Raw genomic sequence first — 22,069 nt, 5'->3', positions numbered from 1 at the left:
AGCGTGAATAACTTACCAGCCTGCACAGATAACTCTTCTTTTCCTTTCAGTCCAGCTTCAGACAGAAATCCCGCACAAGCTCTCACTCCGATCTGTGTGCTGAATGACGATACAGAAGTTAAACAAGTCAGGGTAAAATTCCTGAGGCACTCCTAAAGGCTTTTCCAAGGATTTTTAAAAGCCTCTTAAAAACGGCAGCGGAGATCGAAGGCTGTTAAGGGAGCGGGGAAAAAAAAAAAAAAAAAAAAAAGGAAGAAAAACTTTGGCAAGCGTGCAGTGTCTTACATCAATCTAGCAGTCAGCATCTATGTAGATGTTCTTTCCTCCTTTTGTGCAACACCCCTTCCCTCCTACAGACCACCCAAAGCCCTATAAATAATCCAAGGACTGTATTTTTTCTCCAGCTTTCTCTTCAGACCTCGGAGGGAAAATATCAGGCAGGAGAAGGGAGAGAGGAGAAGGAAAAGTGAGGAGGGGAGAGAGAGAAAGAGGAAAGATGGCTAGTGAATTCAAAAAGAAAATGTTCTGGAGAGCAGTGGTGGCTGAGTTCCTTGCCATGAGCCTCTTTATTTTTATCAGCATAGGCTCAGCTCTGGGTTTTAGCTTCCCAGTGGTGGGCAACAAAACGTCGACGAGGTCTCAGGACAACGTGAAGGTTTCACTGGCTTTTGGGTTATCCATCGCTACCATGGCACAAAGCGTGGGCCACATCAGCGGTGCCCACCTGAACCCAGCCGTGACCCTGGGCCTCCTGCTGAGCTGCCAGATCAGCATCTTCAAAGCGCTCATGTACATCATTGCCCAGTGCCTGGGGGCAGTGGTGGCCACAGCTATTCTGTCGGGAGTCACCTCCTCTCTCCCAAACAACCTCCTGGGGCTCAATGCGGTAAGCAGAAACCTTTTATTCCCCCTATTTTTTTTTTTAAGTAGAAATGTGAGTGCAACACCTGTAAGCTACTGAGGACGTGGGTGGTGGTGGTGGTGTGGTGGTGAGCTCAGGCAGCCAATTGCTTATTGTAGCAGGGCGTCCAGTCCTGGCTGATGCCAGGGTGGATCTAGGGTAGTTGCATTCACTGCTATCAATTTAAGCACTTATTTAATTCTTTTATTTTGTAAGAGATGTCGTAGGGACGGTCCTTTCTCCACACCCCCTTTTCAGAGCTGCAGGACGTTATGGTCATTAACAGTTTTGCTTATGTTCAGTTTTGTACATCCATGTTGCTGAAAGGTGCCTTTTGACACCGATTTAACTTTGAAATCACTGGGACTTGCATGACCGAGTCCCTTTGCTTCTTCTGTAGGTCTCAGGTAACACACCTTTGGCTCATGATGCTGATTAATGTGTATATAATCAATGTTATGTTCACTTCTATGAATGTGGCTCTTTTCCAATACCTAATTAATGGTTTCTGTAAGATGATGATGACTGCAGTGAAAGAAGCTATGGGAACAGTGAGAGAGATGGGTAGCAGGAGAAACTCTAGCACAAAAGGTGTGAGCATCACCTGTTGCATTAGGCAAAGTGCTAACATCCTGCCTGATACAGAACCCCAGCTGCATTTTCCTTGTTTTGTTCCTTTAGCTGTGCAAAAACGGGGAAGAAAAAACAAAACAAACAAACAAACCAAAAAAAACCAGAAGAACAACAAACCGAGTTCTCAGGTGTAGGCTAGAAAAAAAGAGGAAACAATTTAACAGGTTTTAGCCCTCTCCCATCCAGCTGCTCACAGCTATTGACAGTCACGCTGCACAGAAATTGCCTGACTGCAGCTCCTTCTCCTCAACATGTTGTCATTTTGCTGTTGTCATTGTACCATAACAGGAGCAAAAGTGGTAGTTACCCTTTTAAACATTAAATCATCCCGTTGTCAGTGGATGTCAGTGAGATGGTCCTACAGCCACAGCAATACACAGAGGAGTGCTATAAATGGAAATTGCATTCTAGTCACTTATCTCACCTGATTCTGTTAAGAATAAGTATTTCATGTCTTTTCTGTGGACCCTTTCTTGCAGGATATTCCTGGCTGCAGTTTGAAACTTGAACTTATTTGAAATTTCATGCCTCTTAGATTTCACAGGGATATTTGGGACATAAAGCTCCAAATACAATATCTCTTCAGGAATCATTTTGGCAAAAAAGGAAAGAAAGGATGAAAAATATATATATATGTTTTAGCATTCTGTGGCATTGCAGTTATTTCCAAAAATAAGGCAGTGAAGTTTTTGAAAACAAAAGCTGACATTGAGGTCATTCCTGAGTAGCCCAGTATCATCCACCCTTTTTACTCTGGGGGTTTTCCGCTTACCTCCCTTGCTGAAGCCTGGTGCCTGCAGGGATCCCCCCCATGCCATCAATCCAGAAATGTTGATGGGTTAATCCAAAACATTTTGGGGAAGAAGAGGGAATCTTTTTATTAAGTCCAGAAGGCTCTGGCTGTGTGTGTGGTACGTGATCTTTCCCTCTGCAACCACTGGCAGGGAGAACAGCTCGGCCGCGTGGGACAGGGTATCCGCCCAAGTGGTTTCCTCGAGAGGTCTGACTGCCAGCTGCCATTAAGCACGGGAGGTCCCATTTGCATTTGGGCTTTTCCTTTTTGCTTGCCACAAAGGGCTGATGGCTGGCTCCTTGCTCCATCCCGAAGCCTTGAATCTGGCCGTTTGTAAAGTGGGTGTAGGTGACCACCCCAGCCTCGTGCTCCTCAGTCCAAAGGACTCGTGCTCCTCAGATCCTCCAAATTACAAAGGTACAATTCAGAGCTCTGCACAAGGCCACCTCAGAAGAGAAAAACAGTAGAGTCACTGATTTTGGTAAGCCTAGGAGACTACTCCTTGAATCTCAAAAATTACCTTTGAGGGTGGAAGTCTTTTTCCTTCCTCTAGGAACACCTTTGGAATGTAGTTAAATTCATCCTTTCCAATACCATAAACTTTACTGTAAGAGGAAGCGTATGGTAAGTCTCCACCATGCCTGTTTTACAAATCTGGCAACACTTTCTGTGTTCTGTGAATTAGTGGATAAAATGGTTCTCACATATTGTGAAAAGCCCTGGTCTCAGTGCTTGTCATTGTCAAATGCTCAGAGTTTTTATTTTAATTCAATTTTATTTATTTTATTTTCTATTTCCCATCCAGTTCTAAATGCTCTGGATAAAAGAGCAGTGGGGGGGGGGACTTCCCAGGAGATGGGGAGTGCAACAGCTGTTCTTTTCCCTCGTAGGAGAGAACTGGAGAGGAAAGCACGTCCATTCATTTCCCACTGATGAGCTGGGACTGCCTGGGGAGGGGAGATGAGGGTCTAAGGGGGCGGCAGGTCCGAGCCCAGCGCAGGGGAGAACAGCAGGACACCTCTCCTTGTGCAGAGCTGATCGCAACGGGGCGCATCCTGGAATCGCAGCCCAGCACGCTGCCTCCTTCGGCAAACAGAGGATAGGGAGAAACCACAGAGATTGGCTTTCCTGTCATGCTTTTTAACCTGAGGACAAGGAGGGGAGGGACAGACCTGGCATTCCTGCCAGCTACTTTGTCTTCTTGTCCTTCTGGTAGAAGAGGAGGTATAGATTCACTATTGAGAAAAAGAATAGAAAGGAAGGGAGTGTTGTTTCTTTGGCAAGGGTGGGAAGAGGGCTTGGATATGCGTGACCGGGGCCTCTGTTCTGACAGTGCCATGGCCTTGGAAAGGTGTTTCTGACAGGAAAATCGTGCTGGGAGCAATTTAGTGCAGCCAGTGGCTATCCAGTGTCCTCACTGATGCTGGGTGGGACTGCATGCCTGCACTTAGATTCATCCTGCCCAGCTGTAGGACCTGCACTGAGGGGCCCAAGTGATGAGCTCAATTTCTAAGGTTCCTTTCCAGTTCATCATAGAGAAGGAGAGACAAATAAAGGTACTTCAGCTCTTAGATCCACTCAGATGTCCCCTAGAGAAACCTTGCTCTCTTCCTTGGCTGTAGAGAAAACTTGGTATGATGAGGTTCCAGCCCTGGGAGCCTCTGTTAAGTACCTGAAATAAAGTGTGACGAATCCATGCCTTACTGCTCAGAGGTAAAAAGGGATATAAAAGCAAATGAAACACAAAAAACAGACATGGAAGGTACAATGCTGAAGAGAAAGAAGGTAGCAGGAAAAAGCAGGACTGTCCTTTAACATGTTCAATATAAGGGTCTGTTTTACCCTGAGAGACAAACAAAATGGTCACATATGAAGAGTTTGATCTAAACATCACTGAAGTCAATGGAAATGTTTTTTTTTTTAATTACTTTGTCTGGTTCTAAATAAGAAATTCTGGACAATATTCAGAGAGGTACTTAGGTTATTCAGTCTGTTAAGACACAACTTCCCATATATTTTGGGTGTGGTGTGGCTGCCAAAGGAAAAACTTTGAGAATTGGAAAAGCTGAAAGTATGCAATGTTTTTTGTTTTTCTAAATATTTGAATATTTTTCCCTACATCATCTTATATCTTTATTTTATTTTATTTTATTTTTTTTTTGCAACTGGATTACTACATTTTAGAAATTTCCATTAGGTAAAACTGTAAGAGTAGAGAAAATCTGATCCAAAGTGCACTCATCTGCCAACATAGTTGGCTATTGTCTAGTGAGGACAGATCTGTAGTTTGGGTAATGGAAGAAACTATTCATCATGGGCAATTAATGACCAACAAAGAGCTCAAGCAGGAAAGGCGGGTGAGAGGAGATGTCTGTACTGTAAGGTAACATAATATTTGCTGTTCAGTAATGTTTATCTTGAGAACTTTTATCAGGCTATTAAAAGCACGTTGAGCAAATTTATTTATCTCAGGGTTGGTTTTGTTGTTGTCGTTGTTAATTTTGTGTGAAAATAATCACTTTATGAAAAATTCAGACACTGCTTTACAATTTCATAATTTTAAGTACTTTCTGTATTTCTGTATACTAATTAAAATGCCAGGAAATGTGCCCCCATAAGCTTCATGGGTCACAGTTTGAAATACTCTGCCGTGCAGTTTATAAAACAAAACATATTTTTTTAAAAGTTACAAGTGGATCAAAAATTGTAGGCAAGAAAAACAGACCTGAAGGTAGTTTTGCTCAGGGTAGATAGAGAAAAGAAAAACAACCAAGAATAACAAATAGAAGAAATCTGTTTTCAGGACCGCTTCATAGACCAACAAATGTTATTTGTGCAACTGAAGAACTTTCTAGAAGAGCCAGAGATCTGTGGTCAGCAGATTAAGAGATCTGGATTAATTTTTTAAGACAGATGAATAGCCACGGATACCACTCCGGCAGTGTGGAAATCCGTTTGTTCCTGGAACACTGGATTTTCAGTGCAATTGTGCCTCTGCCTCCTTTCTTTCACATCTTTCCCATCCTTTGGAAAGTTGCCTCAGGGGGTATCACGGATGATAGGAATCACCAGACTCCCCACATCTGGTCCTGAGCAACCAGCGATGGCCCTCTGACCATGGGAGCAGGACTTGCATGCTTGGTGCTGATGACTCAGTGCTTCCCTTTGTGATTTCCCTCCCTTTGTGCCCACACCCTCTGAGTCTGCTCTCCTCCAGCCTCAAATTAAGCAAAGTCTGGTTGTGGTGTTAGAACTTCCAAAATAAACCGAGAGCTTGACGGAGTGAGTGGACAATTGTGTAAGTGATGCTGCTTTTCCTCTGAGTCAGTACGGAGAATTGTGGTTCCAGAGGTGCCGCTGGATGGATGAGACAGTAGCTGAGTTCCTGACCTCTTGTGCTTATTAAAACCTTGTGATGCCTCTTTACAATGCACATTATGTCCTGCGTCTTCCTCAAGTTTCCATACTGTCAGCCTCATTCTCCGTGACATTGTCCTCCGACCTCCCTGTTTTTGATTAGATTTAGGGTCCTCCTGCCAAACTTGCCTGCGCTGGGACATCTGCGTACTTAGACATTCAAGCCGCGGCATGGGACCAGAAGCGGCTGCATTTTCTAAATGGTTCCTGTACATGAGATTAGCCCATGATTTTTAGTTCTTAACAAAGAGCACCAAAACAATACCTCATTATTCGATTTCGATCTTGCAGCAGCAGCCTTTTATGGCATGCCAGCATTGTAGGGAATCACACCATGCCAGGGAGGTGGGACACAGGAAAGCACCTGCTCAGAAATGGCCATAATCGTGGCTGCTTTCTAACGAACTTGCCCAGACACAGCAGAAACATCTGGGCTGGGATTTAAAACTGATGGTTATCACTCATCCTCCAGTACCTTTGGTGATAACAGGGGTTATCGCTCTAAATCTTATTAAAGAGCTAAAGTAGAGTGGTTCGAAGTGGGTTTCACACCATGAACAGGGCCCATGTCCGGAGGATCTAAGGTTGATTGTGCATTGTCTGAAAAACGCTCTGCAGGCATTAATTAAGGCCCTGTTTGAATAGAAATGATAGAAATCGATGAAAAGTGTGCACAGAGGGTTTTAAAATGATGATTTGCATCAGACCTAAAACAATATTAATTTGGTTGATTGGTTAATGTTGTAATTCAAATTAATTCATGCTGGTTTTGCCTTGTTTTGTTGTGTTGTTTTTTTTTTAAGCACTTTTTTTTTTCTGTGTTTGGCTGTCAAACTAAGTAAGATTAAGTATGACAAAGAAGGAAATTCATTTTTCCACCATCCTTCCTGACTGGTGAATAAATAGTTAAAAATATTTTCCTTTCCCTGGCACTCTATGTATTATGCCATATATATTTGGATATTTTGTGTATCAGTATGCACATCTATCTCTGCACGTGCTCTCACACACCGGAGACAGCTGGATGGATAGATGGATAGATAGATAGAGGGATTTTTCAGATGAGATTAATTCAAATTTGTGGTGGTAAAAACAACATATAAGTCATTGTAGCAGGGCTCATATACTTCAGCAGATAATTTGGACCTTTGAGTGGGCTGAGAATAGCATTTCTTTAGTCCTAAAAAATGTCACTATCTGGTTTGTATTATAGCTACCTTTAAGAGAAACATTTTTAAAAACAAGGATACCAAACCAGATCACAACTACTAAAGGAAGAAAAAATAAGCCTTTTAAAATTTCCTGTTTTTCTCAAGAGGAAATTGCCTGTTTTCTTTACAGCAATAGTACATTCTTGCTTATCTGTCATCCTCTAGCTTAATAGGGAGTATTCAATAACAGAGAGATCTTTACCTGATATCATAATTTAAAATGTTGAAGAAATCTTTATTCTTAGAAAAATCTGTGTTCCAGAGTTAAAGAAACTAGACCAAACTATTACACCAATGCATAACTTCATGAATAGCAAACTATGTGTATATTATGTGTCGGTGTTTCTGTATTCTCCTGCCTTTAAATTGCTGCTTTTTGATTAGAAACATGCAGAGGTACAGGCAGCCTTTTCATTGTGGGCTGACATGGTATCTGCCACAACGGGCCATCAGGCTGTGGCTGTGCTCCTCAGTGCCTCTGGAATAATGTAAGAATAATGCCATGGAGCAAGTGAATGTCTCCTGGAGGTTTTCCTGGCTGGGAGCAGCATGTGGTTCTGTGCGTTTATTAATATACAACATGATGGGAAAGTACTACTCTTTCTGGCATTCAGAGCCAAAGCTAGTGTTGGTATTTAACTGCTGCAACTCCGCTGATGTCAATGATATGTGAGGTTAAAGCACAGCATTAACCTGTTAAATCAAATATACAGAGCCTGGCAGGCACCCTGGAGAAAACTCTTTAAACAGCAGGAGGGCAAAAATGTGTGCTGAAAAGTCTGCAAGGGGTTTCTCTTTTGGCATTTGAGGATAGGAAAGGAGCCAAGAAATCCTTTGTGTACTTTCCTGGTAGAGTCCTGTGCATCCCTTCTCCAGGAACCACTGAGAGGTACCACAGAAAACCAAAATTTTCCAGGCTCTTGACACATTCTGTGCCAAGAGAAGTCAATGAATGCTTTGAAAGCAGAACTGTGGCACATGTTTCCTTACACATATTCACAAAACTTCCCTTGAAGTTAATGATGACTGCATTTAAACTGAGGAATGAATAAAGTCAAGCTTGGCCCCTATTCCTTCCTTTGATATGACTCTTGATGAACAAGGTGGAGAAGGAGCTGGAATTGTTCCCCTAATTTCTGAAGTCCAGTGCATATATCCAGAGCTGTATTTTAACTCCATGGAAATACCAGGTCTTGAATGCTCTGCACAAGACTGACTGTATAAACTACCTCAGAGTTGGAAAGTTTGAAAATTTCACAGGTTGGCTGTAGTGTTTGTCTAGAAGTATAAAATGAATATTGCTTTGGTGCAACTGCCAACAACCACACTGTGATGTTTGTGCAAATCTAGATAGTTGTTCCAGTAACACCTTTGAAAAGTAGATTGTATAAAACTCAAAATTCAGATACGCCCTCAATTCCCTATTGAAACACCATCTCCTTCTTGGCTGACAATACGGGAGATCACAAATAGTTTACCGGTATAAATAAATGCTTCAAATGTATTAGTGAAAATAAACTACTTACTTGTGTTTGGCTGGGTAAAGAAAAAAAAATCACCTTATCCTCTGAATAGAACTGGTATACTTCTCAGCAACAACAACAACATTTCCCAGAGAAATTTTCCCAGTCACATCAAAAAGTAAAAGTGCAAATGAGACAGTTAAACAAGTGGTTCATCTCCAACTGTCTGTGCTAAATGAAAGTCCTATACAGCTATTGACTTTTACTGTCTGTCATTGGCTTCATATGTAAGCTTTATGTGCTTGTTTAATATAAATGAAGCCATCACTCTTCTCTTTATGGCATACCAGGCTGCTGCAAGACAAAGCCTTGGCTAGTTTCTCATCAGCCTGAAGACAGGGTGGGAGGAAAGTTAGTCTTGTTCCTGGAGGGTGTCTGCTGTCCAAAGAATGGAAAATATGATTTGTGCTTTGGGAATTGAATGTGCCCCCTCTAGAGCTCTTAAGGCTGTATTTATAGGAAGGATAATCTAGCAGGGGACAATATGTTTTGTCCTTAGGTTCTGATAAATGCTTCTATTGTTGATCTAGGATATGATCCAAAGCAAATCCTTTGCTTCATAAGCAGCTTCATCTGAGTGCTCCTGTTGCATAACTTTAAGTGAAACTCTTTAGATCTTTACCTGACTCTGCTTATTAAAGAAATGTGACTTTTCTACTCTCTGAATCCTTAACACTCAAATAATGAGTACAGAAACATCCATTTCAGAGCAATACTATTAAATTGTAAAGAGAGAAGATAATAACTGTAGTTAAACAGATAAAGCCTCAGAATACATTTTGACCGTCAGTTAAAGCAAGGCTTATATACATGGAGCTCTGGAATACCCTTCCAGCAGGAGAAAGGGGTGTCATCCAGACAGGAGTTACCAAGTTATTTTCATGATGGAGCCTGGAGCTGAAAGAATGAGAAGAGTCAGACAAAACGACTGGAAGTTTTAAGGGAAGTCGGAAGATTAATTTCTGAGATTACATTTAAAGAACATTGTGCTAAATAACTACCCAGTTAAACACTTAAATGTTAGTTTGGTATAAAAAAGCATAATTAATATTTCCAATTTAGGGATGAAGAAGAGAGCATGAACCATTTAAACTCACATGAAGAATTTTTCTTATTAAGAAAAATAAGGAAAATCAAAGATGGGAAATTTTAAGTTGCAAGAATAAAACATAGGAAGACAGATTATTTATACATATATGTATGTATGTATGTATATATATATTTATTTTTTGAATAGTCAGAAACAAATATATCCAAGGAAGTAGATTCAGATTTGGTTGAGGAAGATGCCAAAAATATTGCTTTAAGAGAAAAGTCTGCCACATCAGAAATAAGCAAATAACTTGTAATGCTGAAAACATCAGGCCTGGTGCAAATTGTTGGCTGTTTATTTGAGTTCAGCACACAAGGAAAGAGGTCTGTCTAATATAAAGACATTATTTACTGCAACACTGCTACTTATTTTTTTTTTATTATTTTTATTTTTTTTTCTTTTTTGTGGACAGAAGAACATAGTTCTCCCAGCATGAGTATTAAAAACACTTTTATTGAAGGTAGCAAATTCATAACTGGTCCACAACACTCTTATTATTACGTCCCAGACATACCGTTGCTGGGGTTCTCCAAAAGCTAGCCTTATACAGGGGATGTCTAGGATATTCAAAGGAGAGAAGGCCCAGCCAACAGTGTTGTTATATGTGTCAATATAGCTATGAGGCTTTGGTTTCATTTTTCTCTCTTGAAAAAAGCATTAACCAGCATGACTCGCAGTGAAGTGTTTCATAAGGATGGAGAAAATTGACATTCCCCTACTGAAAAATAGATTTGTACATTTCCAGAGGCCTACCATTTTTCAGGAATAATGAGAAAATAATCCCTGTTATATGAAAGTAAGCTCAACTCCAGAAGATACAATCCATTGCTAAGAGTTTGTTGGATGAAATGGGGCAGGCATAGCATCACATGATGAAACCACCTTGCATAACAAACTGTCTTATCCGTATAACAGGAAACAGGTTTGAATTTGATATAATTTTATTTCTAATGAGAAAAATATGAAGCCACTGGTGAAGTACACAGTTGGGTTTACCTTGGGCCAGTTTAATTTCCTGTACTTGTTTCTCTTGAAGGCAGACAACTAATAAATATCATGTTGGGAAGAAAAAAAAAAAAAAGAAAAAAATAAGGAAAAAAAAAAAGAAGAAGAAAACAAAGAAACAGAGAGAAAACATACCATTAGTTTGCCCATATTGTTGCCTGAAGATATGGAAGGCAGTCAGTTAAACATGGCAGCTAAGGGCACTTATGAGAAAGAAGCTTCCGTAGTTCCAGTCACAAATAAATCAAAACTGTCTGATGTTGTAGAGAAATGGAAGCAATGTGACTGCTACACATTTCCTCCGGCCAAAAAGCAGGTGCTCATCTCAAGTAGTTACTTTCACAGTCATGACTGGGAAATGATTTTTCATTAAATTTTGCACTCAGGTCTAATAGTCCTCACAATATTACCTCTTTCTTGGCTCACTCACCGTTATGGACTATATCTGTGCAGAGCCTTCACAGTCATTGATCCACCAGCTGTGCCTCCACTACTTACGTATGTCACTAACTGTGCATTAACTCAGCTGAGGCACAGCAGAGGTGAGACAATCCTTTCCCAATTTTTCCCACAGGGCCAAAAACCTGAGGTCTCTCATGTGATAGCTCAAGACAGAAGGGACCTCAGAAGGTCACCAGTCCAGCCCCTTGCTCAAAGCAGAGTCAGCACTACATTCAAACCAGATTGCTCTAGGGCAACAGCTGCATTATCAGATAAAACTAGTCTTTGAATGGGAAAAAGTTGCCTCATCCCTATCTCTAGTAATGCAGCAAAGAAAGGTTCAGTATGCCCTGAGTGTTTTCCTTAGCTTCCAACCAGATTCAGCTTGGGATACAGAAGCTTTCTGAATGATGTGTGATTTCTATAAATTTAGCAAATTCCAGCGGACTTTTTTTTTTCCCCGCTAACTTATCTAACGTCACACTGAACTCAGTTAAAAGTTGTGATGGTGGCATTCAGCTCACAGAAGGATACACCTCACTACGGTTGTCTACATGTATGCTTCTGCATGTGGTCTGGGCGCTATTACAGTCAAAGGAAAATTACTCAGTGCAAGCTACTGCAGACAAGAGAGTGATTCAGCCGAGCAGATATATTTATGTCTACATATAACTCTCAGATCTTGCCAATAATGTAACCCACTTTTTGGGTATGTTTCTGGTGCTTCTCTTGTCAAAATAATCGAGTGATTTAGAAATGAATTTCAGTGGAACAATTAATGTGAACACAAAGGCATACAGGACTGGATTGCCTCCTATGGCACAGAAATTTTGTTGGAGATCACTGTGGGCTTCTGCATTTCATTTTATTCACTTACAGCAGATTTAGTTCCTTAAAGCATTGAATTTGTCTTTGAGCCTCACAAATCTGAAGCATGAAGGGGGCGGGGAATTAATCTGCTGTTTCCTGTCTTCTGACATTTTTTTCTGCAACCTTAATGAGCATCACCCAAAATACAAAGCATGTGAGGATTATTGGCCTAAGGTGAGAAGAGGCCAGAGATTTCCCCACAGATATATCAAGGGCAAAAGCAGTGTCAGCCCATGACCCTGCCCACTTACCTTGTTGTGACCACCAGTAAGCTGCCTACTAATACAGCACAGCAAGTCATTGCAGTATGGGTACAGGACACTGGAAAAGGACTCCTTCACTTCAGCACTACAGTAGAGGTGACTACATCTTATGTTTCAAGACATTATTATATCTATTTAAGAACCAGAGATATGGTCACCTTAAATTCAGGATCTATTCAATAGAAGAATACTAAATGTTAAGACAAGTAGCTGATATTTACTTCTGTGTATCTTTATAAACTCACGTAGACAGGTCTCTTGCAATCACAGAATCACAGAATCACAAATTCATCTAGGTTGGAAGAGACCTCTAAGATCACCTAGTCCAACCTCTATCTGTTATCTGGGTAACCCTTACAAATCTACTGTGACCAAGGACTATACAAATATAAATATATGCATACGTATATATATGTTCATTTTAACTTGACACCTCTCCTTGGTTATGGGAATATCAGGAAATGCACCTTCCTACTACTCATGTTATGCTGGGATATGGTTAGTATGGTGAAGATGCATGATGTTCCTTGTGTTACTGTATCCTGATAGGTCCAGGGTGCTGCTGTAGTGACACTATAGCTCTGACAAGTAGGCAAATAACCAACATCTGTGATAATATACTTAAATACTGCATATCCACAAACCACAGCAAATGAGGACATCCAAGGCTTGCCTCAGTTTGCAGTGTTTTGGAACACGGCCCAGAGTTCTTGCTCTCACAAGGTAATCTTATGTCCCTGGCAGGCTGCGTAAAATTACATGCTAGAGGAAAGCAAAAGGTTTCCTATGACATTTCCAGGTTTTATTTGATTCCACACAGCCCATCAATAACTGTTGATTAGCAAGGAGAATGACCTCAAGTCACGTCAACCTTAGGATGTGTTTTCCTGCAGGGAAAGGAAGACTATGATTTCCGCCTCTCAAAGATAAGGATTATCACAGGTTTTGAAAACGTAATTTTGCTCTTATTGTCTTTCTTCTTTTCTTGAAGCCCTTCAAAGCAAAGGGAAAGACTTAAGATAGGTCAGTGTTTAATCATCTCAAATGCCAAGGTCTTTTCAAATACTAACATGAACACGTCACATCTCAGATCTAGACTCTCTGGGGTTTAACGGTTGCGTTATAATAGAGGAAATCCTAGTTTCATATCCACTTTGGGGAATCTGTATATCACTCACTCATTTGCAAACATACTCGCCTTTTAATATTGACCATTCGGCCCTCCGAACGTGAGATAGGAATTTCCAGAGTCTATAGTACAAATTCTTTTATATCAGTAGGATGTGTTTGAAGACTAGATTGTTGATTCACAAATCCCACTGTCTTTGCAGCAAATACAGTGATTATTTTAAAAGGGCATGGCAGAAGTAATAGAATACTAATTTAGTGTTGTATCAGGTGTTCAGTATAGATTTCTGGAACATGTCATTTTCACAGCCAGCTTATATGTACATATTTATGACAAATTTTTATTTCTTACACATAGTCTTATTTGTGTTGAAAGTTTTATCAATTGATTTTAGTTTCTACTGCATAGAGGCTGAAGGAACCAAAATGACTGTCATTTCAACGAAAATTCCCTTTTATGTGGACAAACTGCTTCTAATTCTGTTCTACATATTAAATAAAAAGATATAAAAATATTTATGCTTCTGATTGCCAAAATCAATATATTTTCACTCTTTATAATGTACCTAAACAGATTTACGTTAGCTGAAGACTCAGGCAGTATTTTCCAGTGTTAGAAATTTGATATTATCCTTTGTTACACAGAAGAAACAAGAAAAGTTAATAGCAAAGGTGGAAAGCGAAGGAGTTCAGCTAATCATCCTTATGTTTTAAGGTTATTCAAAGATTAGTTTTAAAGAAATTATGTTGTAAAACCATAAAAAAAAATCATGATTTCCCATACTTTCATTACTCTGTGCAGATCAAAATAACATGTAATTATGTTTTTGTTATGTATGACCTTGCAATTTTTTGTGCAGAGGCTATGACAGATGGGATAACCTACTGATAGCACTGTTCTTGATTGTAAATTTTGCAGAGCTTGCTTCCTACACTGGGTCACTCACATTCTCAGTTTATCTGGCCTCTGTCCAAGTTCATGTTTTATCCGATCCATGCAATGCAATTACTTCTGCTTAACAACAATTTATTCAGCTCAGATACAGGCTTGTCTTGTCTTAACTAGCATGCCAGTGAATATAGAGATTAGAAGCAGAACTCATACCTGTTATATCATTACATCTATAGTTACTTGTTAAGCACAAGTTTCTAATAGTACTACTGAAATATGAAATTTCTATTGTTTAATGTTCATTTATGTAAATTACTGTGGCTTCCATACATTCTACAAAATTTACATTATTAAGAAACTCTACTGATTCCATGATTAATAACACAGATGGAATATGTACATCTGACAGTGTGAGTTTTGCTGGCTTTACTTCACTAAGAAACTGAATTGCTTCCTCCATCAGCCCTGTAGGATTTTTGTATTGTGGATTTTTTTCCTGACTCCCAAAGAAATTGGGTTGGATTCAGTTCAGGTCTAAGATACACACAAAATTAGTCTCTGTATATGTTGTTTTAAAGCTCTTGTTGTAGTCAGATGTGATCTAGAAAATATAGTCAATAAAGGACAGAGCTATTCAGTTGACTCTGAAATGATCACCTACGTTTCATCTTCTGAGCAGCTCATCCCCATTGACTGTGCTCATTGCCAAACCAAGTTTAGAGATAACATTGCCTGAACACTGGCCTCTAGAGCCATTTTAGATACCTTTGGTCTCCTGTGTCACATCTGCTAGTCCCACATGAACACCATGCATATCCCTGGGTGTTTCAAATGGCATTAGATGCATATTTTCAGGCAACTGAATCACAGTATAGGTGAATTAATATTCAGGAGAAAATCTACCCATGGTGCTTGCATTCTGCAGGGAATTGCCCACATGAAGTCCTTGTTCTGAAGAGTTCATACTGAACAGCAGAAAATAGTGGTGGGAGAAAAAATGATTAATGTCACTTGTAAATAACAGAGATAGGTACCTTCTTCAAGCTACCCAGAGCTATGCACCTTTCTTACTCTATTTGTCTCTTCCACCTCCTGCCCATGTATGTTTGGCAATCGTTGCCAAAGTCAAGTTAAGCAATGTTTAACCTAACCACAACATCCTCATTCTTAGAAGCAATGAATAAATGTCATGACACTAGAGTTCATTTTTATGGGTAAACTCTATTGAAGGCAAATCTTTGACTCATTTGTCTTTCACACGTACACCAGCTACGTTCTCATTGTGTCTAGTGGCCGAGTGTTCACTTTGGCTGGGTGCAACAACCTTGTTATATCAACAGCAAAAGCTGGCTACATTTCCCTTCACGTACAGTAGCATGTGTTTCCTATTGGGACAACAGATCCCCTGAAACTTTGATGTCTGGTTGAAGACAGATAGGAATACCAGCTGACATTTTCCTTCTTGTCTCCATACAGCTTTCAGATGGAATCAATGCAGGCCAAGGACTAGGAATTGAAATCATCGCTACCCTCCAGCTGGTTTTGTGTGTCCTTGCTACCACAGACCGGAGAAGGACTGATGTCTCAGGATCAGCACCTCTGGCCATTGGTCTCTCTGTTGCCCTGGGACACCTTCTTGCTGTAAGTTTTAGCTCTCACAGTTGATACCTGCAATGTTCCACAACAAGACAGGCCAGTGAAGGCAGGTAGATGATGGGCAACATGGTACTTTCATCCTTCTCCCTCCTCTTCAGAGGCTGACCCTGTTTCTGCAACACCTGTGACCCTGCTCCCTTGAGCCATGCAGCTGTGGCTATATGTGCTGAGATTGAACACTTGTGAGAAGGAGTCACTGCACTAGGACCTGTTTCACTGTTGGGATGGGACAGTAATGTGGCAAACAGTTTTTCCTCCTTTTTCTGAGTAAAAGTGGGTGGATTGAATGAAGCTCTTGTGTGCATCTGATCCATTCTGTAGACAGCTGCTTAGTCTCCTGTGTAATGAAGATGCCACATGTGCCTCAGCACCTCACCACTGGTTCTCTTTTCAACTCCTAGATTGATTACACCGGATGTGGAATTAATCCAGCCAGATCTTTTGGCTCAGCGCTGATTGCTAACAACTTTGAAAATCACTGGGTAAGTTGAAGAAATTAGTTTAGCTCACAAGAGATTCTGCATATACACAACCTTCAAAATCAGAAACATTTAAATCCATATCATTAACACTGAGTTGGTGAACTGCTGTTTCTATTTCGTTTAAAAAAAATAATCTCCTTTACTCCTCACTAAGAAGACTGATAATTCTTCAAGCTGAATTTGTATGTTCAAACTAATACAGCTGATATTATTTGGTTATTTTCCATTATTTATTTATTTATTTATTTATTTAACTTGTTTTAAACTTTAAAGCCTCGTTATACTGAATTCTGTATTGAGCATATATTGTCTAAACGGAGTTTGCAAGTTGTTACTGCTTAATCCAGTCAAACCTAATTTAGGAAGGCTCCTAAACACATTTATAAACTGAAGTGGATCATCCAATATTTGAAACCTAATAAAATGTTCATCTGCCTAATGTTAAGTGTTTACTTATGCACTTCCACGGATAAGTGCACTGAAAACACTATAGATTTTACGATTATTCCTTGTGGTTAAAATGAGGAACTTCTGAAAATTTGCTTATTTCAATAAAACTGAATAAAGCAGGCTAATATAAAGGCCCTAAATGAGCATGTGCTCTTGAATATTTAAAATTTAGTTTGTTTCAACTCTCCTACTCATTTTGGCAGCTATTTGCATAAGAATTCATGGAAGTCCGGTGGTAGTACAGCATAGTTCTGAAATTTTGGATATGGAAGCCATTTTAATTTAAAGATTAAAACACACAAAATGAGGACACTGTTGAAATGTTGTCATTATCTCCCTCTTAAACACTTCTATTGGGAAACTAAGATACTGTTGCTAAACAAGTAGCTAATATTTTCAGAAATGTGTGGAAAAACTATTTGCCTTTGTAGAGAGAGAGAGTAAAAAAGAAGGAGAGGTAGTAATCCATATTAAACCTCTGATATTGCGGAATAAAGAAAACGTTTTCAGACCCAGTATCTCTTTGGATGTATAGATTCCTCAAAACTATCCATTATTTCTAATAAATTCAATCTATCTACTAAAACATTTTTATTACCTCTCCTTCCAAACTTTGTTTGCCTTACATGGCATATCACTAGCTAAATAGTAGCTAGTAGCAAATTAAACCCCTAAATACATCCTCAATAGGTATTACTTTCTAATCCACCTAAGTATCACTGAAGGTTGCTGTGAGAAAGGAATCCAATACCTTTGCTACTTTTAGAAATTGTTCCCCCTCTCCCTGCCAAATACAGCTTGAGCAACAGTGATGTTTTACCAATAGATACAAAATTTTAAATACCAGGTGTTGATAGCATAGTCACAGGTGTCCATCTCTGGGTCTGTTCAATTCAGGGTGAGAAATTCCCAGTTTCTTGCCTATGTAATTACGGAAATATTCAAGTGATAGCCTATACTTTTCATGTGTTCACTGGAAATATCATGCATAAAAACTTCAGAGGAGATTTTCAGAACAGGTTCAAATGCATTAATACCTGATGTACTAACTGGGCTTGGACCTGTGTTCCAGATCTTCTGGGTTGGCCCAATCATTGGAGGAGCAAGTGCTGCCCTCATTTACGACTTCATCCTGGCACCCAGAAGCAGCGACCTGACCGACCGAGTGAAGGTGTGGACCAGCGGCCAAGTAGAAGAGTACGATCTGGAAGGAGATGATATGAACTCCAGGGTGGAAATGAAGCCAAAATAAAGAAGGACAAGGGGAAAGGGGAGGGGGGGAGGGGGGAGCACATTGGTTTCTGAAGATTTTATCAGTGTTATAGACTTTTTGTAAACCAGCAAGAAGTACTTTGTTGGTTTTTGTTTATTTGTTTTTTTTTTTTTTAACTCAATATGGTTTTCCATTTTTTGCCCCTGTCTTAATAACACTTTCATACCTGGGGCTATCCAATTGTGAAGTCTACAGGCCAAGAATTCATTAGACACTTGTGCATGAGTTAAATAAATTGGCTTGACTTTTAACCCTTCCCTCACCACCACCAAATTTGCTGGTGTATTTAGTGTGGCTAGTTCTCCCAGCACATCATGCAGTATTGATAAGATGTCTGTTTGCTGAAAGAATAAATACATAGGACAAAGGGCCATCTGTACCAATAATAGGGGTTTTGTACCAGAAAAAAGATATGTATTTATACAGACATGCAAGGCTGGTATCTAATGTCAGCTGTGCTTATTAAAAATAAATAAAAATAAATCTCTAATCATTTTCCAGAAGCATTTTTTGGAAGAAAAAGCCACTAATAACTATTCCTTATTTAGAATGAACCATAATTTTCTAATTGATTGGTAATCTTCAAGAAAGAGGACCAGAAATGTTGTTGAGCAGAACAAGAACCTTCAGAGTCCCCAGATCTATTTACATTTTCCAGTGTTTCATCCTCTCTGAACCTGCATCCAGCCCATTGTGAAGAGAGAGAATATATGACCAAAAAATGTATAGATATATGAATTCCTGGGAAGTAATAACTAGAAATGAAATTGGAAAGTAATAGTAACAACGGCAACAGGAACAGCATGGTCCTGATACATAAACAGGACATGATTGTTCCTGTGACTGTCCTGCTTTTGCTTGTCTTTTGTAATTTAACTCTACATTTGAAAAGAAACAGGATTAAAAAAAAAAATCCTCTTTCTTTCTGACCCCATTTTAATAGCCAGTGTTATGACATTCAGGGACAATTAATAGATATACACACAGTATATTTTCTTTCTAAAGAGTGACAAATGCATACCTGTGTGTAAGTCCATTTTGGGGGTCATTCCTTTGGTTTTATATATATATATATATGTTTATATAAATGTTTTATACAGAAAGTTTAGTATACAGTTTTGTAAGAAAATAAGAGCAGAAGATAAGTGGAAAGAAATGAAGAAGTGCTTAGCAAAATAAATGACACTGGAAATGTAAAGAAAACTAACACGCTAAACAATGTGGAAGACTATTTTCTGTTTTTGTTTTTGTGTGTGTGCTACTTTTGATTTCCTGAGTAACCCATAGCAGTAGCTGGTTTTACATACTAACTATAGAATATAGGTCAAGCAGATAGGTGCTGATATACTTGTTCTGCACTAAACCATTTTGCATAAGAAATGAGACCCAGAGAAACCTATATAAAAACTGCACACTTAACCATTCAGACAAGCACCCCAGATGTAATATGATGGGTGTCTCCTGATAGAGGCAGCATGGAAATGGGAATTGAGAGAGGGTTGACATGGAAATCCATATAGGTTGGATCATTTCACTGAGTTGAGCAAATGTACAATGAAAAAAAAAAAAAAAAAAGGAAGAAACACCAGCAAACTGAAACAGAATGTGTTTTATCTTTCATGTTTACTTTTGGTGTCTTATCCCGTGTATTGTCTATGTAAATACAGCATGATTGGATTTTGGGGTGGTTTAAAAATAAACAAAATCAGTTGTTCTAACACATTAAATGTTCATGATTCCTGCTTTTTATGTTGCTCTGCAACACAATGCATTTTCCTTTGCTATAGCATTTTCCAAGTGCCCACCTATAAGCGTACAGCTTCCTCACGAGGGGAGCGGAGGGGCAGGCGTGGAGCTCTGCTCTCTGGGGACAGCGACAGGACCCGAGGGAACGGCATGGAGCTGGGACAGGGGAGGGTCAGGCTGGGGGTTAGGGACAGGTTCTGCACCCAGAGGGTGGTCGGGCACTGGGACAGGCTGCCTAGGGCAGTGGTCATGACACCAAGCTGCAGGAATTTGAGAAGAGTTTGGACAGTGCTCTCAGATATGTGGTCTGATTTTGGGGTGGTTCCATGTGTAGCCAGGAGTTGGACTCAACGATCCTGGGGGGTACTTTCCAACTTGGCATATTCTATGATAATATGATTCTAACTCAACACCTATACTAATAATAAAAGCGTGAGAGTCACGATTTGGTCTTTAGTTTACTTCATGCACAAAGAAATGCTCTTGGACTATTTTCTACCCCTCATGTTACAAAACATTGAAGACAAGCAATATTGCTATTGTATTAGGTCTGTAATAAACCTATGGCACGTTCACTGCTCTAGCTGCTGTTTATGATCATCCTGGTAATAAAGGAAATAGAAGCAAAGATATACAATAACTACTTTGCTAGTGAAGAGACTAAAAAAATAGGGCAAGGTAAATGATGTGTGATTTGTTGGTATATTTATTCACAGAGAAAATGTTTCCAAAGATACTGGAAATCAAGTGAAAACACTTTACAGCAGAATTCCAGTCTTAAATCCCCACCCCCACACCCCTTCTTTTTAAAGAAGGAAAACCTTAATTGCTCACATAAAGTGCTTTTGTAGTACTTAGATCCTGACTTGAGAACAGTAGTTTCTAAACAATACAAAGCCATAGCTACTAATGGTCTCCCCACTTCTAGCACAAACGGTTTTGCTTTGTATTGCACAAGCACACTTAAAAGTTATCAGTATCCATTAAAATATTTGGAGGATACCCAGAAAAGGAATTAAAAACATGAAGCAGCAAGTATCGAAACCCACTATCAAATGTCAAGTGAAGAAATGTATTTACAGGAGGTCACCCAGAAACTCAGCAAAAGCTCCCTGGAGTCAAGGGGAAGCCTGGAACAGAGTTGTTTAAAAGAGCTCCCATTATGTATGCACTAATAGTTCCTGACCTTCAGGAACCAAGGATCATCTGGTTCTTACATGTTCCAGCACAAGACAATTTAGAAGAAGTCTAAGCAAAGTGCTTTGTATTAATTTCTGGAGGAACCCTTGCCACTCCATTGATTTTATACACAATCTAGGAAGATATCGATCCTAACTTTAGTCATCTATCTTTAGCAGTAAATACGTGCTCCGCCTACCCATTGTAACTGTGGCAATTTAATTTTAGATTTCATACTGCTTGACTCTGTGTCGACTTTTAACACATGCAAGGAAAGAAAGGCGATTGAAATATAACATAATGACAGCCAATAAGCCAGGAAGCTTCCATTGTCTTTCCATATCCACCAGCTGCACCAGTCACAATTCACAGCTTAATGTTTCTAAAATTTAAAATAACACAATAATACTAATAAAGAGTTTCTCATAGTATTTCAGTGTTTTCCCTCCTTTTACCCAGCTGAAGCTGGGATGTGCCAAAAGTCACACAATAAAGTCACATTAAGAATATAACTGTTATGATTCAATTGAAGTCTGGGCTCGAGTAAACATCTGTGTCAAGAACACTTCTGGGTTTCATTTTACTTAAACCTGATGTCCTTGAAAAGACCACGTTTTTTTGTTTATAAATTGTCAAGATAGTACGGAAATTATTTAGCCCAGAACCATTTCTGGGGACAAATGCACTGTTGTATAGGCTTTCCAAACCTTACTTGCAATTCAAACCTCTGTTTAAATACGATCACTGATATGATAATCAGACAACTCCATATAACCATGGATGCCTGCCCTTGTGCATTCCTGTTCTTCTACACCCTGTATAACCAATCTGTAAGGAGAGATGGGCAGGTAACTGTGATTCGCAGAGCTAATTAGCTACCTGGACTTTTAGGGTCTTCAGATTCCCATTGTTTCTTTTGATGCTTCTGTCCTGAGGAACTCTGTGCAATTATTCTCTTTTTCATCCTTTTACTTGGCTAGTGATTCAGTGCAGAGTGCTGTGTCAGGAGCAAATAATCTGCAAACTTTACTTGTCTTTCACCAAGTAAGAATGTATCATAGTTTTAAGACTGGTTGATCTGACAAATATAGCTGAGGAATGTAGAAAGGCTTC

At 39.5% G+C, this 22,069-nt stretch overlaps 1 protein-coding gene across 1 annotated transcript; it reads left to right on the top strand.

Moving 5' to 3' along the window:
* Window positions 1–394: 394 nt before the first annotated feature.
* On the top strand, window positions 395–19,758 carry AQP1 (aquaporin 1 (Colton blood group)). The gene is made up of 4 exons (XM_080579607.1): window positions 395–886; window positions 15,647–15,811; window positions 16,228–16,308; window positions 17,831–19,758. The coding sequence occupies exons 1-4, from the start codon at window positions 497–499 to the stop codon at window positions 18,008–18,010; spliced, it is 816 nt and encodes a 271-aa protein (XP_080435733.1). The 5' UTR covers window positions 395–496; the 3' UTR covers window positions 18,011–19,758.
* Window positions 19,759–22,069: the final 2,311 nt, after the last annotated feature.

Source organism: Anser brachyrhynchus (assembly GCF_964034855.1).
Source record: "Anser brachyrhynchus genome assembly, chromosome: 2".
Taxonomy (NCBI): Eukaryota; Metazoa; Chordata; class Aves; order Anseriformes; family Anatidae; genus Anser; species Anser brachyrhynchus.
The sequence above is the reverse complement of the archived record's forward strand: the minus strand, read 5'-3'. Positions and strand labels throughout refer to the sequence as shown.

Excerpts from the sequence above, each read along its gene's own strand:
- AQP1 (XM_080579607.1), top strand. The coding sequence starts at position 497 with ATGGCTAGTGAATTCAAAAAGAAAATGTTCTGGAGAGCAGTGGTGGCT. Across the intron at positions 15,812-16,227 it reads CCCTGGGACACCTTCTTGCT|ATTGATTACACCGGATGTGG; the intron begins GTAAGTTTTAGC and ends TTCAACTCCTAG. Across the intron at positions 16,309-17,830 it reads ACAACTTTGAAAATCACTGG|ATCTTCTGGGTTGGCCCAAT; the intron begins GTAAGTTGAAGA and ends CCTGTGTTCCAG.